Here is a 20,123-nt window from a genome sequence, read left to right on the forward strand (position 1 = left end):
CGCCCCCCGCCCCCCCCCCCCCCCCCCCCCCCCCCCCGCCCCCAGCCACCCGCCCCCCCCCCCCCCCGCGCGCGGCCCCCCCCCCCCGCGCGGGCGGGCCCCCCCCCCCCCCCCCCCCCCCCGGCGCCCCCCCCCCCCCCCCCCCCTCCTCTCCCTTTTCTAAACTCAGACGTTGAGCCCGAGGCGCCGGGTGTGCAAAGCGATTGAGTCGTAGTCGTTCACATGAAGGCGTATGTACCCTTTTCAAAAAGCAACATCGGGCGTCTGATCCATTCACGCTCTCGAACCTGCTTTTGTAGGCGTGTGTCCTGGTCTGGCAATCGAAATGGGCAACGGTAAGCCCCGGTCTCGCCACCTGTATCCACTGACTCGTCTGCGTTCGTATACGATAGAATCCTTTTGTTAGCATTCTCGACCACCGAGTGCTTTTCCGGACTCGACGACAAACGCTGCCCTTCGATGGCCAGTCGGGGTTCCGGTTCTCCATCCTCCGAGGGGAGACGCCGTGCTCTGTATCCGAGCGGCTGACCTCGCCCGCCGTCGATTCCTCGAACATCATGCCGAAATCGCAAGCTCTTCGCGTTAACGACATCGTCAGACACGATCGCATTTTCCACTACGTCTCCCCCCTGAAAAGAGTCACACATAGGTCTCCCCTCGACGCACGGGCGAGAGCGCGCTATAGCTGTGGAAGTGACTGACTGTGTGCGACTCTTTTGAGGGAGGAGACGCAGTGGAAATGCGATGGTCTCAGACGATGCCGCTAACGCGAACTGCACTCGAAAATTGACGAGGAATCAGAGGAGTCTCGGACCCTGGAAGCAGCGACATGGGAGGCGTGCGAGACGGTCCCCGGACGAGAGCGCAGAAGTGCGAGGGACAATAGGGGGCAAGGAACAGGGTAGGCCGGGAGGAAGAGAAGATGGGCGATCTCACCTGCGACTCCGCTGCTGTCTCGCGCTGGCAGAGCTAATTCGATACGATCCACCGCTGCTCTATGTGTCGCGGCTGAGGCGCACGATGGCTGTCGATCAAAAACCTGCGAGCCCGGTGAGAGACGCGATTCGGTACACTTCCCCACTCGGGCTGCACGAACCCTTTATTTCTCAGACGTTGACGTTTGTTAAAGCATGTTCTACGTAGTCACCGAACAAAAGCGTGTCCAGCAAAGTTGCCGTAGTCTCACTCGTCAAGCATGGGCCCTTGCCTGATGGGAATCGAGCGCGGCGAGAGGGCATCGGTTCTGATGCGTTTCTACAGATGCATTTCGACACGAGACCTGTAGCTTTAGGACTCGGACATCTCGCTCGCGTCAACGTCATTCTGGTGCTCCAGCATGCACCGACAGACATGGGAAAGGCCAGGCAAGCTCGACATCCTGGCGTGAAGTCGCCAGGCAGATGCGTGCATTCAAGACTGGCACGCAAAAGACTCTCGGAAAGAACTCGCAGGTAGGGAAAACATCGCGGCTGTACGATCACAACAGGCTCCCTCTCACTCCCACAGATTGCTGTAATGTCGGCCAGCGCATGTAGGAAGTCGGTAGGGATGGTCTACAGAGTGTGATTCGAGAGGAGAAGCTACCGAGGCTGCGGCACTTCCCGGCATCAACGCGAAGCGCCCGCATGTCAGCTGAGAGGCTCTAGGAAGTGCGAGCGGTGCAAATTGGCGTTGCCAGACGAGCAAGGCAGAACTCGCTCGTGCTCCGCGCGTAGTTTCGCGAACATTGTATCGACTGGTTGCGAATTCTCAACGCCTCAGTTTGCGAATGCACTACGAATGTTCGAAACAAGGTGCGATGAGGAGAGTGGTGCTGCGCGAGCGAGAAATGTCGGATCGGATTTTTCAGCACGTAACTCGGCGACGTTTTGTGTTAGAATGTTTTGCCTACATCGGTGACCTACTTCTGCTCGTCTCCCTCACCGACCGACCGTCTCCTCCGCCTTGGACAGGAGCGAATCACTATCAACTTGACCGTCGCATGCAGAGTCTTGATCGACCGCGGCATTCTTGATCTTTTCCCCCCAAACTTTGGCAAAGTCGGCGACGCTTTGACCTTCGCTCAACTCGACGACGTCTTTCGGGTACCGGTTGTGCGAGTACCTCGGCAACGCTCCTGCAGCTTCCGATGCAACGATCCTGAGTACGGGTCGTTCGTTCGTCGTCGCCGCGAGGGTGGACAGTTCAGGGTACGTGAACAGGAGCGCATCGGTCGAGGCCGAGTACGGGTTGAAGTCGACGATGAATGTACGAGAGTGATCTCGGGTCAGGTAAACGTCGAGTGTGTCTATTGAAGACCGGGGTATCAGCGTGTCGTCACTACTCGTTCGGTTTTGGAGGATGTAATCTCTCACAGTTTGCGATTGGGAATTCTCCCTTGACGGTGTTGGTCCAGAATGATTCGATTTGATCCCGGATCTGGCTCTGTGCAGACTCGGGCTGCAAGAAATCGTAGAACGTGGTATCTCGTTGCGAAATGCCTGTCGGATTGTAACCACAAATCGACTGTCTCTCAGCTGAAGGGCAAGCAGATTGTTACGTCTTGGTGAGATAGAACGCACCGACCAGCCGCCGATCACGCACGAAACATCGCCATTCCTGAGATTTGGGCATGTCGAACCACTTCTTGAGGACGAGCTCGAACGAGTACGGTCGGCGAACCCGTTTCGACGACGCAGAGGTTGTGAGTTCAATGTCTTCGAGCGGGAGAGTATCGATGCGAGGCGCGTCGTGTGACACCTCGCTGGGAGGCGAGGCAGAAGTGGCTGCCGGAGAATCGATACACTCGTCGAACGCGTGATCGAGGTCGTGCGAGATAAAGTCGCTCGACTTGAGCAAGAGGTACACATCGGCGGGGTGTTGACATTTGAGGTTCTGACCAGGGATCATCCAGGCGGCATCCTAGGAGAGTTGTACAAATCGTGAGTTGGGACGATCACAAAACAGGGAGACCGGACAGTGATTCACCTGAGGCGATGACCAGTTCAACTTGGGGAAGACAGCGCCTTCGTACCGCGCCAGGACGAGTCTGATCTCGGCGTCGAGTTGAGGGAATGAGAATTGCTTGATGGAGGCGGACGAAGATCCGTCATCATCGGATGCGTCGCCATCGTTAGACTCTGAATCGCTGAGTTCGCTAATACTGCGTGAGCGAGAAGCGAGATAAGCTTATTGACAGGACACGCTGCGACGACCTTTTGAGTGGGCGAGGCGGCGGAAGATGAAGAACGTCAAGTTTACCCGTTTGGGCCGCTGCCTTCTGGCAAGAAGAGACCATCACTCTCGAGGTACTCTAGCAGTTCGTCCTCGTGGGGAATAGGGCGGATGATGGTTGCTTTGGGAGCGTGCCGTTTGAAGCGAGGATACCACGACGAGAACTGGCATGCGGTGACATCGGCCATATACAGAGGCGGGAGTGCGGATGGTTCTGTAGGTTCCATGACGGTCGAGCGAGGTCGCTGGGCCGGGGTCGCTTCACAGGCGGAGCTGCTAGATGAAGAGTCGAGGCGAGACGGACGCGGTCGTCTGAGTCAACCTGAGGACTTCGCTTCTTGGCAGATCGCTTCAGATAATTGATCTCTGAGAGTCAATGGCGGTCGTGTACACGCCGAGGGTGATGGACGTGAGCGGGCGGTGCCGAGTCGAATTTCGGAGATTCCCGCCAATCTCATCTCGAAATTCTTTGAAACACTCGCCTTGATCTTCTCCCTGACTCTGGACCCAAACTCGCCTGCTTATCAAGTTCATCCGCATCAGCACTCCGCGCGCGCACGCCTGCTTCGTTTTACGCGTCCGTTTCCGAGTACACCGCCTCGACTGCTGTCTCCCCAGTTGCAGCCACACCGCGCCGGACGTCGCAGCTGCCGACCAGTCTCGCCTGTCCGAAGCTCGCTTCATTCTTCGTCCAACTACGCATTCATCGGCTCGCGTGCATCCCCGCACATCTACGATGCGAAGCGCTTCGCCTCCTCCGCCCGCAGCCGAAGCGTTGTTTCGGTCAAAATCCCTCGAAGAGGGCCTGCACACTCCTCTATCCGACGACGATTCCAAGATCCTGCCAGCACATGCAGCGGCCCCCGAGTCGACTTCGCGCCCGGCCAGACTCTGGCACAAGCTTGCAAACGCCGACTTTGTCGAAGGTCACGGCGTCGCTCCTCTCGACGAATCTCAGCGCACAGATGCCAAATTCATTCAGAACTTTACCCTCTGGTCAGTCGAGACTTGCAAGCCGGACACCGCTCCCTTGACGACCGCTGATTGTCCGCTCGTCACGCGATAGGCTCACCATGAACGCGACCATCTCGTGCTTCTCGACTGGCACACTCGGCCCCGTACTGTACGGGCTCTCGATGCGCGATTCCTTCCTCGTCATTGCGTTCGTCAATCTGTTTTCGTGCGGCGTGCCGTCCTATGTCGCCATCTTTGGTCCGAAACTCGGAGCGAGGACCATGCTCGTTGCGCGCTACTCGTACGGGTATTACCCCGCCGTCCTACCCGCCCTCCTCAACCTCATGTACGTCAAAAATGTATGTCTGCATTCTCGTGCAATCTTGGCTGACTTTGCGCCCCTCCCGGCAAACAGCTCGTTTGTCGGATTCTCGGCGGTAAACTCGATCGTGGCAGGACAGGTCCTCGTGGCGATCAACCCTGGACATCTCTCGACAACAGCCGGAATCGTGATCGTCTCGGTCGTTTCAATGATCATCAGTTTCTTCGGCTACCGGGTCCTCCACGCGTGTGAACGGTGGGCTTGGATCCCGGTGTGCCTCTCGTTCGTCCTTCTCGCTGGCTTTGGAGGACGTCACCTTGGTGCAGCTACCTCGTACAACGTCGGTCAATCGACCAAAGGCGGCGTCCTGTCGTTCATTTCCATCATTGTCGGCTTTACCCGTGAGTATCTCTTGCGCCGTTCACAACAGTCTGTTACTTCCAAGTTGCTGACACGTCGTTCATTCCCGCTTCTGCCAGTGTCCTGGTCGGGCTGCTCTGCAGACTTCAACTCGTACATGCGCCCCGATATCTCCAAGACAAAAGTCTTTGTCTACACGTTCCTCGGGCTGTACCTCCCGGCGTGCCTGCTACAGCTCCTCGGAGCCGCGTTCGCTGCCGCGGCATTGAGTGGACTCGTGCCGACGTGGGAGGACGCGTACAACACCGGCTCGGTTGGTGGTCTCGTTGGAGTCGCGCTCGAACCGTTGCACGGTTTTGGCAAATTCCTGCTCGTCTTGTTCGCGCTCGGCATGATCTCGAACAACGCGCCCACGACCTACGCGTTCTCGCTCAGTCTGCAAATCGTGTTCCCGTTCTTGACAAGGATCCCGAGGTTCTTTTTTGCGATCGTTTGTACGGCGATCTACCTCCCGATCGCGGTCGTCGGTGCGAACCACTTTGAAGATGCGTTGAGCAACTTCCTCGGACTCCTCGGGTACTGGTCGAGTATCTTTGTCAGCGTTCTGCTCGTCGAGGTACGTCACTCCTTGTTCCTTTCGCTGTTGTTATGACTGATCTTGTTTTCCGCCTCTCTTGAACAGCATTTCCTGTATCGAAGACACTCGTTCACTTCGGGCTACGACTTGACCGTGTGGGACCGATCCTCGAAACTGCCACTAGGAGTTGCAGCCCTGTTTGCTTCATTCTGCGGTGCCGCACTGTGTGTCGTCGGAATGGACCAAGTCGTCAGTCCCATTTTTCGTACTTCTCTATCGTCGTGGATTGCGTTCAGTCTGCTGATCTGAACCGCCTCTTTGACTCATAGTGGTACCGAGGACCGATCGCGAAATTGATCACAGGCCCATCTGAATCGTATGGAGGTGATGTCGGGTTCGAGACGGGGATGGTGGTTGCCGCGATCGTGTATGCCCCGTGTCGATGGCTCGAGAAGAAACTTTCGGGACGATAGAACACTGTTACAAGGGGTATTTTCTTTTTCCGGTAGACGCTGCCGAGCCAAATTGTATTCGTGAAAAAGCAACATTCATGATCTCGATTTGCAAGCGAGATTTTGCCTCATGAGGTCACACGAATATTCGACAACAAGAAGTAGGCGGAATGCTGATACAAGATTACAAAGGATTCAAGCAAGTAAACAATAGAGATCAAGACAGGACGCTGAACCAGGCTATACAAAGCGATGCAAGAATCGCTCCAGCGCATGAATTGGAGAGTTGTAACCGTGTAGACGAACTGTTTGGTCGAAGTGAAGGAGTGTCGGTACTCGAGGCCGTGGGCGTGTTGGTTACGGTCAAAGTGGTCAAACTGCCACTGACGGTAGAAGTCGCGACACTGACACTGGGTGGGGAGGCAGTATAGTTTGTTCCTGAAGCCGACACGAGCGTCTTTGGATTTGATGAGACGGTCGAATTCGAATTCAAAGTTGAAGTTGGAGATACGGCAGGTCCAGGTGCGAGATTTTGTGAAGAGTATTGAGACCGAGAAGTCGAACTTGAGCTGGTCATGGTGGGAGAATCGACGATCGATGGAAACGTCTCGAGGTTACTTCCATCTATCAGATCGTCGGCAAGTAGAATTAGCACGGCAGGTAGTCGAGAGACGAGAGACAAGTGGGGTGCGATATAGAGCAGGAAGTTGCGACGAGACTCACCGGAAGGGTAGTTCTGACCCGCTACGAATCCAAAGGCGTGCAGCAACACACACACGCACACGAGAGAGCGCATCGGAGCGGTGGGGCGGCCGAGCATAGACTTGAATAATATACACCGAACCGGTCGATGGGCCGCAACCGGATATAGCAACGAAGGCGCGCAGTCGGGCCCTGGGTTGCGTTGGCGAAAGAGCGAGACTTGATCGAGGTAAACGCTGCACAGCGCACGATTAGAGGTAACGAAGGAGGCGCTGCAAGCTGAAACGCAAAGTGGAGGTTGGTGGTCTCGTGAGATGGATCGATCGACCCCGGGACGGTCCCTCTTTGCTTCTGATTCATTTCGATCTCACCACTGCCAACGAATGGTCAGCACCACGTCCAATATCACTGCCACGAATGCCTCGACAACCCTCACCCTGCCCGCCACTTCGCTCGATGGTCCCGCTGGGGACGACGAACCCGGCAGTACAACCTGTCTCACCCGCACCGCCGCCCTCCTGAGTCGCTCCCCGCTCGTCTACCACGCCGTCGTACTCGTCCTGGCGCTGTACCTCCTCCCAACTGCAACTGCCGCCGCAACTGCGACCGCAGGTGCGAGCGTGACGCAAATGGTCGCGACCGCATCGGAACCCGTTAGCGCGTTCGGCTGGACTAGCCTCCTCAAGCGTGCGTCTGCCGATGCTGCCGCCGCGACCTGCGCGTGCTCATCGTCCGAGGGCGGTGACAAGCACGACGCGGGGTTCATCGTCAAGGCGTGCATGATCCCGCTCCTCGTCGTCCTGTCGGGCGCAACCGCCGGACTCACCCTCGGCTTGATGAGTCTCGACACGACTCAGCTCCAAGTCCTGATCAAGAGTGGTTCGCCCCAGCAGCAGGTCTGGGCCGCCAAGGTCTTGCCCCTGCGCAAGAACGGTCACCTCCTCCTGATCACGCTCCTGATCGCCAACATGATCTTCAACGAGGTCCTCCCCGTCCTCGCCGAGTCTGTCATGGGCGGTGGCATCCAAGCCGTCATCGCCTCGACCGCCATGATCGTTGTCTTTTCCGAAGTCATCCCGCAGTCCGTCTGCTCGCGCTTTGGTCTCCGCATCGGCGCCGCGATGGTCATTCCTGTTCGCATCCTGATTTACACGCTCTTCGTCATCGCGTACCCGATCGCCAAGTTGCTCGAGTGGATCCTCGGAGCTCACGACGGCATCGTGTACCGCCGCGCCGAACTCAAGGAACTCGTCGCCCTGCACGCAGAGTCGGCTGGTCGTCACGGAGATCTCGCCACCGACACGGTCGCGATTGTCGGAGCGACCCTCGACTTGCAGTCCAAGTGTGTCCGGGACGCCATGACTCCCGCCGAGAGGATGTTCTCGCTCCCAATCACCGCCACTCTCGACTACAAGACGCTCGGCACGATCCTCGAAGCCGGACACTCGCGCATCCCGGTCTACGAGGAGATCCCGATCGAATCGAACGGCGAGAAGAGGACCCGCAAAGCGATCCTCGGCGTGTTGCTCACGAAGCAACTCATCTTGCTCGACCCCGAGGACGCAGTACCTTTACGCGACATCCCGATCAACCCGCTTCCGAACGTTCCCGAGGATCTCGCGCTTTTGAACATCCTCAACACGTTCCAAACCGGGCGCAGTCATATGGCCGTCGTCTGTCGCCGCAAGTTCTCACCCGTGTCGGAGCCGTCCCCACTCGAGACGATCCCTTCCGTCGGCACCACTTCCGAGTCTGACCTCGAGCGAGGCGAGGCGAGCAAGAACGGTTCGACAGAAGGGTTCTTCCACCACTTGTTCCGTCGCAACCGCTCGAGCAGCGCGGCGTCGCAAATGTCTTCAGCGAACGGAGAAAAGAAGGCGGAAGGGCAAGGCGAGAAGCAATCCCTGTCAAACCTGAACCTCGCCGAGCTCGACGAAGAGTTCCCGGTCGGCATCATTACGCTTGAAGACGTTCTCGAAGAGCTCATTGGAGAGGGTGAGCCAAAGTGTCTTGAACTGTGTGCCATCAGCTGTTGACGTATCTGTCTTGCTACCCCTACAGAAATTCTTGACGAAACCGATCAAGACGAGTCTCATCTCCCTTCCATGATGCACTACATTCCTCCAGAAGCTCGCGGCAAAGTCGGCAACTTGTCCGGGCCTCCAGTCGCTCCTTCCGCTCACATTGCGCAACAAGCGAAACAGAAATCGGGTCCCAAGAAGGGTGGCATTGGAATCGTGAACGCCGTCGGGCGCATCTCGATGGGCAGGAGTCGTTCCGCGCCCGGACAGCCTAGACGCAGTGGCGACAAATCGGCTACGAGCTCGGGCGCCTCGACTCCGAAGGAAGAAGGGGCCGGAGTTGGTACGAACAAGTTCATGGGTGATGGTACTCCAGTCACGGGTAGCAACGGAGGAGGATTGTCCGGAGTGTTTGGACCATTCGGTGGTGGCGGAGGAGGCAAGAAGCGCAGCCAGTCCCCTTCGCGAGCCAATACACCTTCAACTCCTCGAGCAGTCGACAATGCTCCAGCAGCTGAAACCCCGGCCATTACCGATCAACCTCAAGTCGAAGAACCGCAATCGCTCGAACCGATCGATGAAACTGTTCCGGTCAAAGCGAATTCGACCCCTGCACCAGTTCCACCTGTGCATCGCGCCAGCTCTGTCCTTCATGCGCCACTTCCTTCGCCGTCTCTCCTGTCGGACGCGGTACTCCTTGAACGCGGTCGTCGCATGATGATCGCGTCACGCAGCCAGCCCGTCTCGCGCAGTCACACCCCAGTGTCGACTTCGGCGAACAATGCGGGTCCTTCGAGCTCGCATCCTTCGTCGTCGTTGATCGGAGCCGATCGCAGCGAGAGCGGTACGAGACCGAAAGGGGGAGCATTCAAGAGTCCTGCGACCCAGTTGAGCGCGTTGCCTCAAGCCTCAAAAGTTGCCAAGGAGAAACAGAAAGCGGTTGAATCGAAGGAGACTACTGCTGCTGCTGCTGAAGATGCAAAGGGCGACGAACAATGAGTTCGAGCGTGCTAGTTGGGCCAGGTCTTTCGCTTAGCTTCCAAGTCAAGGACCTGATGTTGACATAGTTGCAAATTACTATCCTTGCTGCTATCTCGCCTCGAACCTAAGTTATATCGAGAGGGTTTGAGAATGGAGATCGGGACAAGAACGAGCTCGCTTCGTAGCCCGGCGCATGTCACGTGCTACTACCGCCAGCTTATCCTTCACTTCTTCCTCTTCGGCGTTGACATCCTTCGCCTCGCTCCAGGCCAATGCAGGTTTCTCCCTAAGCGGCAGATGGACAATTGCCAACAGTCTGAAAATCGCGCCGCCTTCGCACGTCCGATGTCGGGATCTGCGAGATAAGCGACATTTCAAAAGATCATGAATCTCGACCACTCAAACGCTCGTAGATAGATCGTCAGTGATGGTCCGGTGGCTTATCTCGTTATCGACGACAGTGCTCGTTTGCTGCTCCTCCGATCTTCCCTCCTTCTCCAGCACTAGTCGTCCGACATCAACAGAGTCTTGGAGATGAATTCGCCCTCAACATCGAGCAGTTCCGAGTCTGGGTCCGAGCTCTCAACTCGACCGACAACCGCTACCTCGTCGCCCAAGCTGGGATCCGAAGCAGGCGAGAATCCCGACGTCGGACTTCCTTCTCCCTTCTATCCACCGTCTCTCGCCCATCTCGAAGGTCTGCATCCCGAACATGAAGCTCCTCGACTACCCGAATTCTATCCACGATTGCCACCTTCTGTACGGACAAATGACCTGCAAGAGACCGATGCGCAATCAAAATCGACGCCTGACGAATGGGTGATTCGGGACCCTGCGCTCGTCCGACTGACGGGTACGCTCCTTCCTATGAACGCTAGTGTCAGTCTCAGAGACTGACCTATTGTTCGAACGCAGGCAAGTGGCCGTTCAACTCGGAACCACCTCTCCCCGATTTGTGGCAAGAAGGTTTCCTTACACCGACTCGACTCTTCTACGTTCGTAATCACGGAGTGGTCCCGAGGGTGACGAGGCAAGAGGCCGAACGTTGGTCGTTCGAGATCAGTGGACTCGTCGAAAATCCATGCACGCTTACTCTCGCCGACCTGATCGACCCGTCCAAGTTCCGAACGGTCACTTTACCCGTCACGCTCGTGTGCGCTGGCAACCGGCGCAAAGAACAGAATGTCGTCAAGAAATCCCTCGGATTCAGTTGGGGTCCTGCTGGACTTTCGACTGCTCTGTTTACAGGAGTGTACCTCGCCGACGTGCTCGAGTACGCACGACCTCGCAGTGTTGGCAAGGTGGGACAAGTCGGGTTCAGGAGGGCAGAGCACGTCATTTTCGAAGGCGCCGAAGACCTTCCAAACGGCAAATACGGTACGAGCCAACGCTTGCGATGGGCGAGGTTGCGGGAGAAGGGGATGTTGCTCGCTTGGGCCATGAACGGAGAGGTAGGCTTCCCTTCTATCCGTTCTCCAGTTCCTACAGTGTATCGCTGACCTCGACTTGCAACGATCAGGCACTGGAACCCGATCATGGATTCCCATTGCGTCTCGTCGTGCCAGGTCAGATCGGAGGACGAAGTGTCAAATGGTTGAAGAAAATCGAAGTCAGTGACGAGGAGAGTCAGCATCACTTGCACTTTTGGGTACGTACAATCAACATGTCTTGAAGATCCGGTGAGCAAGGCTAATGGCTTTCAAGCCATCTTGAGAATAGGACAACAAAGTCTTGCCGACCACTCTTTCTGCGGAACAGGTTTGCAGCTTTTTCAGCGTCTGTACCTTGCTCGCCCGTCCTGACGTTCGTTCAAATCAGGCCAGATCGGAGCGAGATTGGTGGTACGATCCTCGATACATCATCAACGACCTCAATGTCAATTCAGCGATCGCAAAACCTGCGCACAATGAGCAGCTCGTAGCTTCTGCGAATGCTCTCGCTGTCGAGACGTACAAAGTCGAAGGCTACGTCTACGCAGGAGGAGGTCGTCGAGTCACCCGAGTCGAGGTGACTCTTGACGACGGCGAGACTTGGACCCTGGCGACTATGCGGTACCCGGAAGACCAGTACGTGTTACTTTTACCTTCTATCAGGTCCCTTGCATGCGCTTCATCATTGTTTTGCCGAGGATAGATACCGAGCCATGCCTTTTGAGAGCCGGGTTTGGGGGACAATCGATCTCACGGACCGCGACGAATGCTTCTGCTGGGCGTTCTGGTCTCTCGACGTTCCAGTCGCGAGACTCGTGCACTCTGGCTCGATCGCGGTTCGAGGTATGGACGAGAGTTTGTCTTCTCAACCTTCGACGATGTATTGGAACCCGACGGGGATGATGAACAATTGGTGGTTCCGCGTTGCGATTCACAAGTCTCTCGACAGTGCCGGTCAGACGATTCTCAAGTTTGAACATCCGACCATGCCTGGGCTTCAAACTGGAGGATGGATGGAACGCCTGAAAGACAGTGGAGTCGATCCACTCAAACCCACTTTTAAGGAGTCCTCGGTGGCAGACACAGATCAAGCCTCGAGAAATCCACCTGCGCCGACAAAGCAGCTCGTCATGACGAAACCTGGAGTCGATCGCAAGATTACTATGCAAGAAGTTCGAGAGCAGGGAGCGACGGAAGAGACGCCTTGGTTCATCGTGCATGGCCAAGTCTATGACGGTGCAGGATTCCTGAAAGATCACCCGTTCGTGCAGACTTGCTTGCTTTTGACGTCTGAGACTGTGCTGATTCGTTCTCGTCTCGTTGATAGCGGAGGGAGCGAGTCCATCACCTTGGTCGCAGGTGAAGACGCCACAGAAGACTTTATGGCAATCCACTCTATCGTAAGCCCTAACACTTCGTCTCATGTAGCTGAAACATCCCTGACAATCGAAACTCTGTAGGATGCCAAGCTCCGGCTCGCCGACTTTCATATCGGCACCCTCGTGCAAGACGAGAACCTTTGCGAACCGGAAGTGAAAGCTCCGTCCGAACCCGATCCCGTCTATCTTTCCAAATCGAGATGGAAAGCGGCTGAGCTCGTTTCTATCGAGTGAGCTCAGCATCTTCTCTCGCCCGTCTGTGCACGTCTGTACCTCTTGCTCATATAGTTTTCGTCCTCAGCCGCGTCAACCATGACTCTCGCTTGTACCGGTTCGCGCTGGAACACCCAGATCAACCCCTTGGCCTTCCAATTGGTCAGCATGTCTACTGTCGCTTGCGAAGAAAACGAGTGCGCGGCCCAGCTTCAACGGACGGCTGCGAGGAAGGTGAAGGCGAGCTTGTCCAGAGAGCATACACGCCGGTCTCGCTATCCGATGCCAAAGGCTTCATCGACTTGCTCGTCAAGGTGTATTTCCCGACCACCGCTTTCCCAGAAGGAGGCAAGATGACGATCGGGTTCGAAGAGCTGCAAGTTGGGGACAAAATCGAATTCAAGGGACCGCTTGGATCCTTCGAGTGGCTCGGTGAGTGTAGAACATCTCGTGCGACGATGAGGCGACTAGCTGAGACTTGAGGCTTGTTACTCTTGCAGGAGGGGGAGTCGCTCGCTGGCGAGGCATCGAGCGCAGACCAAAACAAATTGGTATGATCTGCGGAGGATCAGGTGAGATTTGCAGATTCGTCAGATCGAGCTACAAGCTAAATTGCGACTCTGTACAGGTATCACGCCAATCTTGCAAGTCCTGCGCGGAGTCATTCACGACCCGACCGACCGGGACACGAAACTGTTCCTGCTGAACGCGAACAAGACTGAAGCCGATATCCTCTTGCGTACCGAGCTCGACTCGCTCGTCGAACTCGCCGGCGAACACCGATATCAGCAACATTTCGTGCTGTCGCAAGCATCGCAAGACTGGGCACATTCGCATGGGCGAATCGATCGCGACCTGTTGCATCGACACTTGCCGCCAGTGGGAGACAAGGATGACCTCGTGCTCATCTGTGGACCGGATCCGATGATCAAGATGGTCAAGCAGGAACTGGCATCGCTTGGGTGGGATATTCCGACTCAATTGGTCATTTTCTGAAGCTCCTGGCACGAGCCGAGCATTGCTGTACATACTGCATAGTCGTCACATGCTAGTCTTGAGGTTGAATTGGCGGCAGCGATCTATTGTAAAAGAAATAAATTACTGCGATCCGTGCGAGGCCTGTCTCGGTTGCGGTTCCTTGTCTGACACAAGTCGCTCGATCGTGCCAAGTATCTCCTGATTGTGTCTGCATTCAGTTGGCCGCAAATGACGGCCACAGAGAGTGAGAACTATTGCCTTGCAAATATCACCACCGCTTGCGACGACAGCGATACGCAATCTCGCCATCCGCTCTCATTCCAATTGTGCAGTCGACCTCAGCGCAATACCAAGAGACTGAATACCCTCTCTGGCACGGACAAACCCGCGATTCGAAGCAGCGCCTTCCAATCACCACGCCCTTCACCGCCTCCTAGCTTGTTCCCTTCGATCCACGCGTAGACCGTCGAGTTACGTGAGTCAGCCTCTCCCGCTGCTCAAAGATTCTCCGACAGTCTGGTGCTCTGTGGCCTCCTGGCGCACAAGTGCGGGCGGATGAGCGATCTGATCATTATCCGAAGAGGGGGACAACGCCAAGAACGGACCCGCCTTAATCTGAGTGCTGTTGAGCAGCTTTGGTGGAAGCTATTTCAAGAGTCAAGCTGACTTGCTTCACTCTCCTGCGCATGTGCTTTGCAGCGAACGTGGTACTGCGGATCTCTCAACATGAGCGACCTCGTCGGGTACATCTACCACGAAAAGGTGAGCTCCTCGTTCCTGCTGGACTGTGTGTACAAGATGCTGACCTGACCCGTCTCCTTTGCAGCAAGAGCGTACGTTGCTTGCTGTCGCCGCCATTCGCCGTTCCTCATCCCCTGAAGCTGACAGCCGATCATTTGCACCACTGCAGCTGGAAGCATGATGTGCCTGCAGCATTCGATCAACAATCTACTACAGTCGGAGCTGTTCAGTCCAGCTTCCTTGGCCGACATTGCCACAGAACTCGACATGCTCGAATCAGCGCAACTAGACCCAGGTACCCGGTTACGAGGCGAGTACGAATCACAGAACGTCGACGAAAGCGGTTTCTTCAGCGTACAAGGTACGTTCATGTAAGCCCTTCACAGAAGGTTCAACTGCTGATCCGAGCTCGACACAGTCGCCGAGAAGGCTTTGGAAGTTGTCGGTCTGCGGCTCGTGCGCTGGGGCAGCCAGGAGCTCGCTCACTACCACGACAAGCCAGAGTAAGTTGTCTTTCATATCAACCACGCCTGGTCTTCCGGTCCTTACACGTTAGTGGCTCGTCAGGCAGATCGAGGCATATGTGCTTAATCAGCATCAACACTGGTTCTCCCTGCGGTACGTCGCTTCACTCGTCTCGATTTCGCTTACTGTACGGGTGTCGAGCTGTTCGTTTACGTGTGCCTAACAGACGATTTGCCAGCAACCGCTTCTACAACCTCGACTCGTGCATCCCCGAACCGTCGTGGATTTCCGAGACGTACCTCGGTCTACAGCTGCGCGAATTCGAAATGAGGGGTACATAGAGTGCGATTACTCGTGTATTCCAATCTAGCACTGACACGATTTACGTGATCAGGCTACTCGATCTTTGCGGTCGTGCCTTCGTCGGAGGGACATCTCGACAGTCTGCCGCCGTGCAGTGCATCTGCGATCGGTCCGACATTGCCACCGCCTTCAGGAAACGGAGGAACAGATCTTGCGTCGGCATCGGGATCACATATACGCTTCAATGGAACGGGTCGCAGTCTCGCCTCGAACGGGAGCGCCTCCACTTCGACCTCGTTGGATCCATTCGCGTCGCGTTCGAACCCTAGCTTCCAACGCACGTATTCGCACGGGAAAAGACCTGCAGTCGAAGCGGACGACGAGGAGGACGACGACATCATCATTGAAGATGGGGTCCAAGGCACGAGTAGCGCCACTTCGAATCGCTCGAGCGTCGAAGGTGAGGGCGAGCAGAGGAAGCGCAGGAGGAAGCTTGATCACGAAGCGAACGAGAGCGCCACTTCCGCCACAGATCATCTGTCCGAGGAAGACATGATGGCGAGAGCGATCGAGGAGAGTCTCCGGGTCAGTAGGTTGAGCGAAGGCGCTGCAGGCGGCGCGAATGGTGGCGAGACGACTCGTTTCGTCAGTAGCATTTGTCGTTCTACGTCTTGACACGCGAATACCTCCTCTGATACATCTATTCGCATCATGTTGTGAACAGGCGGACGGAGGAGAAGATGAAGAGCTGCAGCGAGCTTTGCAAGCTTCTCTCGCTGGGCCCAAGCACGATTCACCGAGTATTGATGATGACGAAGAGGAGGATGCGCCGACGATGGAACAGCTTAGGGCGAAGAGGCTGGCTAGGTTTGGTTGATAGCGAGCTTGCAAAATACCTGCTTAGCTTTTTTCTTCCTTTTAGCTCGTGCTCGACGTACGCGAAATCCTTTGCGTACGATACCTGCCAATTGACTCGCAAGAGGCTGTGTCCCGGTATATTGGGAGAAATAAGCATAAGGAATAAGCTATAATAAGCTATAAGCTATTAGTCTTTCGCACGCTCCTCACGCTGGGGCTTTCTGCGCGTCGAGCATGCTTATCCGCTTTCTCCTTCACGCTCCGATCCTGCTTTCGCTGGAACATTTCCGGCCATGCTACTCAACGTCACAGAGGGTGCTGCACTCTCTGACGAGACTCTCGAGGCACTCATGACCCTCTCGGTCGTAGCGCTCGAGGCGAACCGAGTCGTCGTCTTTAACGGCGCAGGCATCTCGACAAACGCCGGTATACCCGTGCGTCTCTTTCGTGGACGGTTCTGAACTGTTCGCTGATGCATTCGACGACGCGACGCAGGACTTTCGATCGGGCTCGACCGGACTTTACGCGACGAATCGTTCGCGCTCGCCCCCGAGTTCAGCCTCGTCTCGAGTCGGACCAGCCACTACCGCAACTAGCGCGTCTTCGACACTGTCGACGAAGGACCTCTTCTCGTATCCATCCTTGATTCATCCGAACACGCGTTCGGACCACTTGCGCTTCATGGCGCAATTGCACGCGCAATGTTCGATGGATGACTCCTCTCACCCGACCGCGCCAACGACCTTTCACGCCCTCATGAAGCGCTTGGGCGACCTCGACAAGCTGCTGAGAGTCTACTCGCAGAATGTCGATGGCTTGGAGCAGTCCGTCGGCTTGTCATTTGTCGATCTCGAAGGTATCGAAAGCTCGGCAAGCAGCTTGGACGACTCTGCCTGCCCAATGAAGAGCTCGGATACTGACGAGACATCAGACTATGAAGACTCGACGTACCGACGTGCTCGCAAACGACGCAAGCTATCCATTTCACCGAATCGCGCTCTCGACTCTCCTAGAGGACAAGTAGTTGCGATGCATGGCAACCTGCGCAGTGTCGTCTGTTCCTCGTGTCGATGGAAAGGAGAATGGGATTCAAGTATACAGAGCTCATTTGCCCGAGGCGAAAGGGTCGACTGTCCACGCTGCGAAGAACGAGGTGAGCTTGAACCATCTTGCACCTGTTCCAGATAATGCTCGTGAGACTTAGGTCCCAAGCTCGCCGTTGACAGCACAAGTGCGACTCTCGGCTTCGAAACGGTCACTCCCAAGGTCATCTCTCGCGTTCCTCCGTCCAAACTTGCTCCTCTACGACGACCCCTCATCAACTGTCTCTGCTCATCTTTCGGCGCTTTCGTCGCTCGCTTCCCTCGATGTCGCTTCCAAGCCAGATCTTCTAATCGTCGCCGGAACCTCGCTCCAGATTCCAGGGTTCAAGCAGCTCGTGAAGGAATTTGCACGCGAGGTCAGCGCGAATGGGGGATTGTGCGTCTTTGTGAATCGTGAGCCGGTTGCCGCATCTTGGAACGAGGTGTTCGACTACCAGTGTGGGTTGCTCTCTGTTCATAATGTTCGCGCTCGAGATACTGAACAGACTCGTTCGCACAGTTCGAATGGACACCGATCTCTTTGCGACCATCGTCCTGCAGAATCTTGCCGCGCTCTCGCCTGCTCACGACGAGCCCAGCACGAACAATGATAGCGTCTGCTTGGATTCAGTGGACCTATGTCAAACTCCGACATTGCGACAGGCTCGTCTTGGCGAGAATCCGAACAACAGCGCGTACCTCCCAACACCCTCACCAACTCCGTCCTACGCGAGTGCCCTTTCGTTCTTCCCTGCTCCATGTCTCGAGGACAAGGTCGAGCCTCGCACGTCGCCCGCGCCTACCTCCTGCGATCTCCCTCGAGAATACCTTCCGTCTCCTCCGCCGACTTCGTCCCCGCTCCGAACCCGAGCCGTACCTCGTCGTCGACCTCTCAAGCAGGACGTATCCGTTTCGGAATCAACTACGCTCGTTCCGGACAAGGACGAGGACGAGGGTTGCCCAGTCGAGAAAGAGTATCGACCGGAGAAGCAAGCTGGGTCCAGCTACTGTCACGTTGAATCGAGGTTGCTCGTTGACAGCCTATTGAGGCAAGCGCGAACAGTCTGGGAAAGGAGTCAACGATAATTTCCTGAGATTCCAAAACAGATCCGCTTCGAATTTGTCATTGTTGTTGTTCTTCCTCGAGTATGTGAAGATGCGCATAGTGAAATTTTGTACACTAGCTTGAGCAGGGGTTCGGAGTTTGCGATTCGGAAGGTGAGAGAGGTGGGAGCGGCGGAGGAGATTGCTCCTGCCTCGGTTCGAATTGAAACCGCACTCGCTTCTTTCCGGACGCTTCTTGTTTCTCGAGTTCCGCCCGAACAATCCTCTTGCCCGTCTTCCACTTGGCCGACAGGGTCTCACAGTACCCTTCGAACGCCGATTCGACCGCGGTGAGAGTCACGTCATTGTTGCGATCTCGCAGGTTGTCGTTCCTCTCGACATCGAGCGTGAACGAAGGTCCAAACTGTTCGTAGTGTCCGGAAGGGAGCGCAGCTGGAACTTGAGTCGAAGGGGCGAGTGGTCTCCCAAGCTACGAAAGAACACGAGCCCCGTTAGTGATTGCTTTTCTTTCGGTAGTTCGAGAACAAAGGACGATAGATATGCGTACGCAAAGGGAAGTGAGATGCGTCCAGGTCCGAGCGGCGTTTGGAGAATTGTAACCGCCTCCACCAAGCAACAACGTTGGCAAGTTCCAGGCGAGGACCGAAGCGATACAATTGGAGTAATCCGAAAGGGACAAGTTCCATTCCTTCGAAACTCGAAGCGTGCAGTGAGCGAACCACAGATTGTGAAACATAGCTGATGCCGAGTTTCTCACCTTGCATGGGTCCCCGTTCAGCCCGTCGAGTCCACATTGAACGACGATTGCGTCGGGCGCAAAACTCGTCTTGACATTCTCGATCACCTGCCAGATGCGCTCGAGGCTCGGACCGGACAGGCCACTCTCGAGTGCGAGATTGAGCGCGTGACCGCGACCTTGAGCTTTCGGGTTCAGAGGTCCAGATGAATCGAGGGCACCCGTGTTTGGGTAGAACAACGGGGCGTGCAAATGGAGCGAGAGGGTCAAAATGAACGGGCTCGCAAAGAAGGCCGATTCGACCGCATCACCGTGGTGCAGGTCGAGGTCGAGGTAGAGGATCTTGGACAGTTTTGCACGTGAGCTCGATAGAGGTTTTTTGCGCAGTTCCATGATGGCCAACACGATGTCGTTGACGTAGCAGAAACCTTTCGCCTCGCCTCTCGAAGCGTGATGTCGACCACCGGTCCAAGCGATCGCGATGTCTGCGCGGCCGTCTCGAAGCTCGCGAGCGGCGGTGAGAGATGCTCCTGCGACGAGGGCGACGTAACGAGACAAGAGAGGGAAAGGCGGACAATCGTCAACGAGCGACGAAGCGGTGGCGTGGTGAGCGAGCTTGCGCCGTTTGTTGCGACGATGACGATCGTCGTCACTGTCATCTGTATCCGAGGCTTCTGAGGATCCTGAGTCTATTGGCGAGCCCATCAAGGTGTCTGTGATCGATACAAACAGGATTCTTGTGGGTGGATGCGACATCTGCGAGGAGGAACCGCCGCCACGAACCGATCAAGTCTCCGTCATGAAACATTTCCAGCTCGGATCGCGTCGCAGGCGTCGGTGAGATCACTCGTGCTGTCTTTGACGACTCGTCGGGGTCGTCCGAGTCGACGGCGTCGTCGAGCAAGCCACAACACGAAACGAGCGAGTGCACCAGCGAAGCGCGCCCCAGGTTCGAAGGGAGCGCGTCTGCTACGCGTTGCAGCTCTTCTGAATGTACATAGCACACGCGGCGAGGCTTGTCCATGGCTGGGTGCGCGATGGAAGGCGCGTCGAGGACCGTCTCTCACGCGCGTCGATTTAGCCGAAGCTTCGGTATAGAGCAATTCCTGCATCAGCTACCATCTCCGGTAACTGCTCAGCAAGGTTGCTGGTCGCCGCCACTCGTCCCTGTCAAGCGCCAGCCTCGCCCGAGTACTGTATCGGACACACGGTCATTACGCTCGTTTGTTTACTTCGCTCGCGCGTGAGAAACCGCTTCCTTTTGGCGCTCCTCCGGTTGTCCCCATGAAGC

At 56.2% G+C, this 20,123-nt stretch overlaps 8 protein-coding genes across 8 annotated transcripts; 5 read left to right on the forward strand and 3 right to left on the reverse strand.

Annotated features, from left to right (window-relative positions):
* Positions 1 to 1,919: 1,919 nt before the first annotated feature.
* On the reverse strand, positions 1,920 to 3,440 carry CDC123 (cell proliferation protein CDC123; the record flags this gene model as incomplete). Its single annotated transcript, XM_076681592.1, has 5 exons — positions 1,920 to 2,287; positions 2,355 to 2,480; positions 2,562 to 2,901; positions 2,968 to 3,142; positions 3,241 to 3,440. 5 exons carry the CDS (start codon positions 3,438 to 3,440, stop codon positions 1,920 to 1,922), a joined length of 1,209 nt encoding a protein of 402 aa, XP_076531269.1.
* A 509-nt stretch (positions 3,441 to 3,949) lies between these two features.
* JCM15063_001647 (uncharacterized protein) lies at positions 3,950 to 5,899 on the forward strand (the record flags this gene model as incomplete). The annotated part of the gene is made up of 6 exons (XM_076681593.1): positions 3,950 to 4,209; positions 4,280 to 4,513; positions 4,583 to 4,890; positions 4,969 to 5,465; positions 5,532 to 5,675; positions 5,756 to 5,899. 6 exons carry the CDS (start codon positions 3,950 to 3,952, stop codon positions 5,897 to 5,899), a joined length of 1,587 nt encoding a protein of 528 aa, XP_076531270.1.
* A 196-nt stretch (positions 5,900 to 6,095) lies between these two features.
* JCM15063_001648 (uncharacterized protein) lies at positions 6,096 to 6,674 on the reverse strand (the record flags this gene model as incomplete). The annotated part of the gene is made up of 3 exons (XM_076681594.1): positions 6,096 to 6,118; positions 6,185 to 6,502; positions 6,602 to 6,674. The coding sequence occupies 3 exons, from the start codon at positions 6,672 to 6,674 to the stop codon at positions 6,096 to 6,098; spliced, it is 414 nt and encodes a 137-aa protein (XP_076531271.1).
* A 289-nt stretch (positions 6,675 to 6,963) lies between these two features.
* Positions 6,964 to 9,600, forward strand: JCM15063_001649 (uncharacterized protein; the record flags this gene model as incomplete). Its single annotated transcript, XM_076681595.1, has 2 exons — positions 6,964 to 8,575; positions 8,642 to 9,600. 2 exons carry the CDS (start codon positions 6,964 to 6,966, stop codon positions 9,598 to 9,600), a joined length of 2,571 nt encoding a protein of 856 aa, XP_076531272.1.
* Positions 9,601 to 10,116: 516 nt separating this feature from the next.
* JCM15063_001650 (uncharacterized protein) lies at positions 10,117 to 13,600 on the forward strand (the record flags this gene model as incomplete). The annotated part of the gene is made up of 11 exons (XM_076681596.1): positions 10,117 to 10,435; positions 10,498 to 11,033; positions 11,102 to 11,230; positions 11,302 to 11,340; positions 11,401 to 11,648; positions 11,716 to 12,273; positions 12,340 to 12,412; positions 12,473 to 12,621; positions 12,693 to 13,036; positions 13,105 to 13,176; positions 13,233 to 13,600. The coding sequence occupies 11 exons, from the start codon at positions 10,117 to 10,119 to the stop codon at positions 13,598 to 13,600; spliced, it is 2,835 nt and encodes a 944-aa protein (XP_076531273.1).
* A 708-nt stretch (positions 13,601 to 14,308) lies between these two features.
* On the forward strand, positions 14,309 to 15,968 carry JCM15063_001651 (josephin domain-containing protein; the record flags this gene model as incomplete). Its single annotated transcript, XM_076681597.1, has 8 exons — positions 14,309 to 14,344; positions 14,409 to 14,415; positions 14,493 to 14,684; positions 14,742 to 14,826; positions 14,891 to 14,941; positions 15,015 to 15,121; positions 15,183 to 15,736; positions 15,816 to 15,968. The coding sequence occupies 8 exons, from the start codon at positions 14,309 to 14,311 to the stop codon at positions 15,966 to 15,968; spliced, it is 1,185 nt and encodes a 394-aa protein (XP_076531274.1).
* Positions 15,969 to 16,242: 274 nt separating this feature from the next.
* On the forward strand, positions 16,243 to 18,117 carry JCM15063_001652 (uncharacterized protein; the record flags this gene model as incomplete). The annotated part of the gene is made up of 4 exons (XM_076681598.1): positions 16,243 to 16,383; positions 16,445 to 17,102; positions 17,176 to 17,490; positions 17,552 to 18,117. The coding sequence occupies 4 exons, from the start codon at positions 16,243 to 16,245 to the stop codon at positions 18,115 to 18,117; spliced, it is 1,680 nt and encodes a 559-aa protein (XP_076531275.1).
* Positions 18,118 to 18,211: 94 nt separating this feature from the next.
* Positions 18,212 to 19,856, reverse strand: JCM15063_001653 (uncharacterized protein; the record flags this gene model as incomplete). Its single annotated transcript, XM_076681599.1, has 4 exons — positions 18,212 to 18,565; positions 18,644 to 18,784; positions 18,854 to 19,545; positions 19,616 to 19,856. The coding sequence occupies 4 exons, from the start codon at positions 19,854 to 19,856 to the stop codon at positions 18,212 to 18,214; spliced, it is 1,428 nt and encodes a 475-aa protein (XP_076531276.1).
* Positions 19,857 to 20,123: the final 267 nt, after the last annotated feature.

This window comes from Sporobolomyces koalae, assembly GCF_050403365.1.
Source record: "Sporobolomyces koalae JCM15063 DNA, S_koalae_JCM15063T_v1_ctg80, whole genome shotgun sequence".
In the NCBI taxonomy this organism is placed as follows: domain Eukaryota; kingdom Fungi; phylum Basidiomycota; class Microbotryomycetes; order Sporidiobolales; family Sporidiobolaceae; genus Sporobolomyces; species Sporobolomyces koalae.